The following is an 8,366-nucleotide window of genomic DNA, read 5'->3' on the forward strand; positions in this document are numbered from 1 at the left end:
GTGGCCAGATTTTCAAAGTTTATAGTTACTTTGCTAAGTGAAATCAGCTGGATTTAGGTACTTAACTGAAAGCACATCTTCTGACAATGAAGCTTTCTTTAAAACATTTAAACAGTTGCTTCTTGTAAATGCCTTTTAAAATGAGCTGTTCAGTAAGTTTTACTGAACAAATGGTAACCTCCTTTGCTAGCAGTCTGATTCATTACTTTTGACGTTACAATGCAGCCCTCTGTGGACCCAAGCTGAACATAAAAATCCACTAATAAAATATCAGTGAAATTGGAATTATTACTTCAGTGGTGAGAATATACTGAATTTGTACCTGACTATATAAAACATGGTGAATTGCGAAAGGAAATAAACATCACAGAGTTGTATACAAGTATGCAACATCATGGAAAATCCAGAAGGGACTTTTTACCACCAGGTCTTTGCTTTCACTTTTGAAAGTTCAAGAGTGGAAGTAGATAATGAGGTGAAAGTCTTCCTTAAAGTTATTGGTGCAAACATCCACTGTTCATGCATCCTCTGTACAATATTTAATCATCATGCTGCCCGTGCGTTAAGAAATAGCACTGTGCAGTATTTTGATTCCATGAATACTAGTGATAAAAATAAACACGTGGGACACCTTTTTTACTCACATGAACAGAACTAACAAGAAATCCTCATTTTTTACAAGCTGTTTGTAGTCCTCTCTCGCATTTACTTTGCACCTATTTCCTGATTTCCTGCTAATGATTTTAGATCCAAACTGTGCTGAGACAATCCATTCCTGAAAAAATTCTGACATTCACAGTTCTCCATATTTTGCCTTTGTGTTCAAACATGAGTCTTTAGTGTCTGTCTGGATGAACACACCAGAAACAAATTTATAGTCAGCTTTTTATACTGATCAGCGCTTACTCTCCCCTGCACTCCCTTAGAGGTGAAACCTAAATGGACATGAACAGTCATTGCCAAGCTTTGCAGAAATTCAGAGTAACATTAACTGACTCTCAAACATCTTCTTTGCTGCGTTAGTACTGTGAAGTTTTATGTAGATAGAAAACCTCACAGGCTCTTTAATAGCTCTTATTTAGTCATTCGCATCAAAATACCTTCCTAGCAAGGGAATCAGCAAACACAAGTGGTGACATTTTTTCCACTTTTTGTGACAAATACATGAAAACCAGCTTCAACACACTAGTTAAAGCAGTCTTAAGGTAAGGGATCCTCGATGCATGTTGTGAAGCAGCTTTGTGGAGGTGCCTTTACTATCATGTGGCTTCATCATGGTGTATGGGCTTCCAGATGGCTTTGTCGTGGCTTCCATTTCCATGCTAAACATCAGGCCAGTGACCCGAAACACAAGCTGGGTGGTTCTCTGCAGGCATCCTGCCAAGCGTTTTGCAGGAGAGGAACCCGACACACAGCTATCATTTAAGGCCAATTTATCTTGAGGATCAATGGGCCTTTAAAAATTCATCAGCTTACATATCCTTTTCAGCGATGGTGGTTAGCTGTTTTGTGCTCTGATTTTGTGGGCTTTTGAGGGAATCTTGCTTTTCAGAATATGATGACATATCCATTGGTAAAAGGAAAGTAACAGCCTTGATTTTTCCCCTAGAGAAAAAAGAGAAAGCATTATGAGGATTACAGATGTATAAAATGTGCAAAGAGAGTGAAAAAATACCAAACAAACAAAACCCAAACACAACAGCAAGAAGGTGGTAAATGTTTTCAGCACTTACATGTTGTATGGAGGCAGGATTTCGTGCTGCTCACATGGTCTCACAAGGGACCGAGCACAGTGTCGTCTGCCTATCTGTTCATCTGCTGGAAGCATCTGCTTTTTACCTTTGAGCCTCACATCTCTCCATCAGCGCCCGACCCGTATGTACAAAGCTACTTGCATACAGACGTCTCAGAGTGCACAAGCACCCAGATGGACCCAGAAGGTCCTTCAGTGGCCTTATAGAATCACAGAATCAAGTAGCTTGGATCCTGTAATTCTACAGTAAAGCCACTGAAGATGTTTATATGCATTAGTACCTACATACTGCAAAAGGTTTTCAAGCAGTGAGAGCCTGCACAGTAAATTACACCAGCTGTGAAAACATGCTCCTTTGCGTGTCCCAGGCCTGCTTGGTTTGGCAAGTTAATGGGTTGGGTTTTGCAGAACTTTGGTTTTCATTCTGACTGCCCTCTGCGATTGCTGTCAGCTCACACAGGCCCTCGAGGAGCATGAGACAGGAAAATCATGAAACTATTTATTGGTGGTTACTGGGAGGTGTTCTGCAGGGCAGAGGACTTCCAAGGTTTCCTTACCCCTTCCCACCTGCCAATTAGACCTGTTCCACTGGAAGATGAAACCATCAAGCCTGAACACCACAATAGTTTGTACCAAAGATGCCTTGTACCTTTTGTAATTTTACTAAAATAGCCCTGAAAACTATTCTCAGCCTCTCTTATTCCCCCCAAGGTATTCAGATATTTAGACTCCCTGTTCTTTTTTTTAATTTACCAAAGAAGTGGGAATTGCATGTATAAATAATACTTTAGCATGAATGAAAATGCAGTAGACATGCAAATCAGTGATGATTTGTTAGCAGTGCTGTTATTTTATTACTTAGATGCAACTGCACTCTAAATAAACCCAAGATGATACTTCTACAGAGTTAATTTTAAAGCAAAAATATTCAGCTTTACATATAGGATTATAGCTTTGGAGCTGAATGTGAGTAAACTGCAATAAGCAAGGAATACAAAAAACTGATATGCACCAGCAAGCTGGGAAGCAAAAATGTCATTACTAAAAAAAAATAGGCTTAATTAGCTCGCTGAACTCATTGTCACAAATTATCTTACTAGTTAAAAGCTTACTAAGATCGATGCCTGTGTTTGACCTTTGTGTATGTAATAGAAACATTCACCATTATGAGCAGAAAAGATATTGAACTCTCTCTGATATAAGAAACACAAAGCTTCGTGCTTCAGGGTATCACCCAGTCTGCTGAGAGGGTTAGGTAAGAAGCTCTTTCCATAGCCGTTTCTTCTCCTAAAGCAGCCAACACTGAGTGGGCATGAGTCACAATATCACACTCACTGCTGTTCAAACCTAACAAGGCAGCTTTAAAGATAGAGATAAAATAATCAGCACCATTCCTGTCGCCGCTGGGTAACCAGTGCTTTTAAACCTGTAGGTCCCAAGGCATTAGTCGTAATAGATCTATGTTGTTATTTTGAAAGCTCTGTCCCCTAATGAGAAAGCAGCAGCATTTGTTGTTGCTGTCCCTGCTCCTGCATGCTGACCCTGTGTTTCCTGACACATGCTTTCCAAGTGAGCTGGCTTCAGGGCAGACCTCTCAGAAACATTTATGTGCACTGGGAGTCTCGAGTTTCCCTGAGTCCAGTGGAGCATATGCTGAAATCCAGAGTTAGAGGGTCATGGTGCTTTTGAAAACGATATGAGTTCCCTGCCAGGGACTCAGTTTAGGTGTTTAAATGCTGTAAAACATCTCCCTCTCAAACATCTTTACAAGAAAACCTAGGTGACTATGAAAACTTGACCTCATTGTCCCATCTAGCCTCTCAGCAAGGAGCTGGGCTCCTAATTGGAAGTGAGAGGGGCTGCGCACTGGTCTGCTCTGAGGACACATTGCTGTGTGCGGGTGCTACAGAATAAAACCTGACATGATGTGCCATGTGGATGGGTATGTCAGCCCAGGCAGCACAACCTGCCACAGCCACGCAGCCCCAAGGAGAGGCCGCTGGAGCCCTGCCCTGGGACATGCATGGGACAGTCAGACCCATGGGCTTTTCCCTGTTCAAACACACACCTTTGTGTTGGATTCTTTTTCTTCCGAGCACTAAACCCAGCAATCCACGCAGATCCCAGGGTGTGTCTATCAGCACCAGGAAACGACCGGGGTTATCATGTGTCACAGTCTCATTATTAGTGCTCCTACCTTTGATTGTTGCCCTGTGCTGGAAAGCTTCTCATCAGTGAGCAGAGACACTCCGGGCTTGTCCAGCAGCCATTTCACTTAATTTAGAAGCTGTCCTGAGAATATATCTCTCAGGGCTGAATGCATTAACTTGTAATGCTTCAATTACAGTGGAAATATGATACGGTACATCTAAATCCATGAACCACATTAATCACACTTTCAAAAGTGTAGTTCAGAGTTCCTTGATATGTCCACACTTTTTGCTCAAAGTTTAAAAATCCTTTTCAAGCTTAGCTTGTCAGAACAACACATCAATCTGCAAAGCTCTTCCTGGCTTTAATAGAGAGATTTCAACCCCCTTCTCTCCCCCCTCAGCCTCTCCTTTCTAGCAAATTTACACTGCTAAACCTGGCAATCTTCATGCATTGCAAAGAAAAGAAGGACAACTTACCCAAAAGGCGTCTCACATCTGCCCCATGCCCATATACATTTGAACAAAGATTTAACTGACAACAAACTAAACCCCAAAGCAACATCCATAGATGCTATTAGGTGGAACCTGCAATCAGCCCAGGCAAACTGAACCTACCTGCACTTACAGACGTGCTCCTGGCACAGTTTCATTTTGCTGGAATGACTGTGGGAGAGACAGTTTGCTGCAGTCTTTCCAAGCCCTTTCTCCTCTCCCCTGGAGAGCTGTGCTGCAGCAGGAGGGGCTGGTGGCACATTTGAGAGCCCACTGCTTGGAGGTGTCTTGCTGACCCAGTGAGCCCTCGTGCTGGCAGGAGCAGGTGCTGGTGGCGCAGTGGAGTAGCGCCGCACGGTCATGGTGGTATCTGAGTAGTAGAGACAAAAGCAGAGTTAGGAACAACAATAACTATGAAAATTCAGATATCCTCGATGTATTTTTAATCACTTTCTTTTGGCTTAAAGAAGTTTTTGTATGTGGGGAGGCTGACAGGCAGAAAGATCAAGCAGCCCCTTTGGATCCCACCCTTGCCCCTAAAAGTCAGCTGGAGAGGAAATGCCACGAGGTTGGAAAGCACTGTGCGCGTCTTTCATGTGTGATGGAAGACCAGTCAACTGTTCCCAAGCTGAGACATCCACAGCCACCAGCAGCCCCAGTTTAAGAGGCCCAGTGTTAGTAACCTGAGGACTAGGCTCAGTGGGCTTGTCAGTGGGCATTACTTGATTGCAGGACCCATCTGGCTGTACTGTTCAGCCTCTCATCTCATTCATTTTCATGGACTTGTCTCTGCCAAAATTTGTGGGAGCTTTTCTCCACGGCCCGGACCTCTCTAGGAGGATGGTTCAGGGCTCAGGCTAGGTCACCCTCCAGACCTATGGAGCACATGGACTGTAACAGCAGCTGCAACTCATAACACACACCACACTAATGCCAAGAAGTTGTGTTAGTGAAGCAGCTTTTCCACTGGACTGGACAAGACAGACATCAGACAAGGAGGCAACTGCCTGACGCTGCCAATAACCACATCCAATTCTAGATAACTACTTCTCACACCAAACAACATTTTATTCCAACTCCTGCTTCATTAAATCCTCCCAAGTCCCAACCAGCCTTCTGTAACTGAGGAATATTTCCATTTTTTCCCTCTGATAAAACTGTGAAGAGAGTGTACTCCTGTATGTTGGCTCTCCTTCAGCCAAAACCGACTGCATTATCTGCAAAAACAAACTGCACATCTGGCATGATGTATGCCATCTGTGTCTGTTGCTATTTGTAGAGTTTTTATCACCTTTTGCTAAGGCAAGAAGGGTTACAGCATGATTACAACTGCTGGTCCTTTTCTGTCTGAACAGGCAGAGGACAGGCGTAGGAAAGATAGTGCATGCCCATGAAAACTCAAAGCAGTAAGTAAAATTCTGCTTAACAAAGACAAGCTAAATTCCTTCAGCTGAACTCTGCTGGAGCAGCCACAAAATACTCTGCTAAGCTCAGCCTGGGAGATGCAGGTACCCCACTAAACAGGTCACAGAATGAGACACCCAGTTAAAATGATTTTGAGTATGGGCACTGAGTGAGTCCTGGGCTCTTCCATCAGGTTAACTAGACATACAGCTAGTGGCTGTCTCCCATTCCCTGCAGACACGTAACAGCTGGGCTGGGACATACTGCACAGGCAGCATATGTGTGTGCCGTGGACAGCCCTGGCTTTTCAGTACCTCTCTGCTCCTTTGGTGCTGGAGCAGGACCAGCCACGACGCTTTCATGCAGGGATGCTGGAGAGCCACCTGGTCTTTCCCCATCATCATCGGTGAGACTCCTCACGTTGCTGTTCCCACCTCCTCCTGCTGCCTCTCTCTCCGGTGGCTCAGCTCTCTGCCCACAGACCCGCAGCTCTCCCCTCAGGGCCCTGTTTTCCCTCTCCAGCTTGTTGATTTGGGAACGCATCTTGCAGATGACCTGCAGGAGGTGCGCGTTTCCCTCCATGGTCCCACACTACACAGCAAGGCTTCCCACAGAGAAGCTCCTAAGCTGGAGGCAGGTGGATCCTGCCCTTAAAAGCCTCTGGACGATGAGTCCCTCCCTGCATTCAGGGCTCCAGCCAGCTCCCACCACCAGAAGGGCTGCACTGAGTTGTCAAGTTACTAAGAGAGGGCCCATGATTTATTCATTCAGAGTCTCATTTTTCAGAGCAGGGCTGGCTCTTACACACTGCACAAATCGCTGTCAACACAATATCACTGCTTCACCCTGGCCCCTTGTTTACCTCCAGCTCTGGTTTTCTCTGAAAGGACCAAGGAGGACAGAACCCATTTCCTTTGGCTTACCTGTAAAGGTCAGCGATCTCCTCTGTGGCACAGAGGGAGCGGTTGCCCTTTGCCGGGCAGCAATTCATCTCTCCCTTAACACTGGGTGTACTACTCATTTTCAGTCTGCTCATCTGGAAAATAATTAGCAATTTCTCAAAGGAAAACTGCATTTCCAGATGAAAGCTGATACGGTGCAAGAGCCCTGCTATTAATGAAGTAAGCCAACAGCTCCTGCGGACAAGCAGGTAAAATAAAGCTGTCCTGAAAAGCTACAACAGAGCCCACTGCTCCTTCTCTGGTGCCTGGAGAGGCTTGCTGGAATGGCATGCCTGCACTCCATTGTGTAAGGAGAGACAGATTGGGCATGAATCTTGTATTAGAAGGGGAAACACAATCTCCTGTGCTGCTTTTATCTCCTAGCCCTAAAGCAAGCTTTCTGCCGGCAGTAAAATGCAAACCTCTATGGAACTTCATAGACTCGTAGAATGGTTAGGGTTGGGAAGGACCTTAAGATCATCTAGTTCCAACCATCCCCTCATCCTTCCCACTCCCTTCCCAACTTGCTTCAAAATCCCAAACTGAGAATGCCAGAAAACAGCAGGAAAATAATTTTAATAGATCTTTTGCCTTGAGACCATTTGCTCTCCTGTAGCTGAAGAGTGACTCAGGAATGCCTGGGAAAAAGAAGACCTTTTGCTGTGCACTTTGCTGCTGGAAGCTGGGGGAAGAAGGGAAGTTGGTGTGAGACGTTCGGAGCGAGAGATGACTCAGGTTTGTTTTTTTCCAGAGGGTGTCAGAGGTGGGTTAGATGTGAGGAAACAATCGGGTCTGCAAGGAGGTGCTGCCACCGAGCAGCTGCTGCAAAGTCGGGCGGAAACTGCTGGAATTGAGAGAAAAACAGGGATGCACAGGCAAGGGGGCTTTGCCCTCATGCATGTTCCTGTGTGGATGGCGCTGCCTTCTGAGGAGCAGCATCCTCAAAAGCTCTTCATAAAGGTGAAGTGGTTCCTTGTAGCTCCTGCTGTGCTCACTCCTCCCTCTTACACAGAAGCAACACGCCATGCCTAGCAAGGGCAGGTAGGGCTTCCTGTGAGACCTGCAGGAATACGCAGCTACGCTGATTTTTCCAGTGACAGAGGCACAAGGCAGGGGACCAGAAGCCATGGGAGTCACAGGTAGCCCTGTTGTCACCTCCCAGGAGATTCTCCAGAGGCCTCTGCACAATTCAGGCTGCATACAGAGAGGTGAAACGGATTTGAGTTTTCAGGCTGCAAACAAAGCCCAGCATCCATCATCTCCTGTAAATCACAGCGAGGGGAAGAGCACAGCAGGTCCTGCTGTATTCCCCTGCAGGTTGCAGGGTTTGCGGCAATCTGGGCTTGATGTGCTGGCATTCATCTTGGCAAAGCTCCTGGCAGGTCCTGGCTGTCCTCCCTCCCTTCAGCCCATCCAGATTGCATCAACAGGAAGTTTCAATTTATGCTGAATTGCCCCTTCCACTCCAGAGGTGCATGTTGCTGAGGGTATAACAACATACAAATGGGAAGGATTGGGCACTTCTGCTCTGGAGTCATCCAAGGACTGCAAACATAGCAGCAGACCTGCAGAGTTGGTTTCAGATTCATGCTTCTGATTCTCCAACAAGTGGATCAGGTATTG

General features: G+C 45.6%; 1 protein-coding gene across 1 annotated transcript; it reads right to left on the reverse strand.

Annotated features, from left to right (window-relative positions):
• Positions 1–691: 691 nt before the first annotated feature.
• Positions 692–6,905, reverse strand: CCDC195 (coiled-coil domain containing 195). The gene is made up of 3 exons (XM_057417169.1): positions 6,117–6,905; positions 4,522–4,768; positions 692–1,605 (listed from the first exon to the last, which is right to left on the reverse strand). The coding sequence occupies exons 1-3, from the start codon at positions 6,382–6,384 to the stop codon at positions 1,473–1,475; spliced, it is 648 nt and encodes a 215-aa protein (XP_057273152.1). The 5' UTR covers positions 6,385–6,905; the 3' UTR covers positions 692–1,472.
• Between the last annotated feature and the right edge of the window lie 1,461 nt (positions 6,906–8,366).

Source organism: Pezoporus wallicus, unplaced genomic scaffold (assembly GCF_028554395.1).
Source record: "Pezoporus wallicus isolate ANWC-B61680 ecotype Strahan unplaced genomic scaffold, APGP_CSIRO_Pwel_v1 contig_360, whole genome shotgun sequence".
Taxonomy (NCBI): Eukaryota; Metazoa; Chordata; class Aves; order Psittaciformes; family Psittacidae; genus Pezoporus; species Pezoporus wallicus.

Excerpts from the sequence above, each read along its gene's own strand:
- CCDC195 (XM_057417169.1), bottom strand. The coding sequence starts at position 6,384 with ATGGAGGGAAACGCGCACCTCCTGCAGGTCATCTGCAAGATGCGTTCC. Across the intron at positions 4,769-6,116 it reads AGCACCAAAGGAGCAGAGAG|ATACCACCATGACCGTGCGG; the intron begins GTACTGAAAAGC and ends TCTACTACTCAG. Across the intron at positions 1,606-4,521 it reads GAGCACGTCTGTAAGTGCAG|GGGAAAAATCAAGGCTGTTA; the intron begins GTAGGTTCAGTT and ends TTTTTTCTCTAG.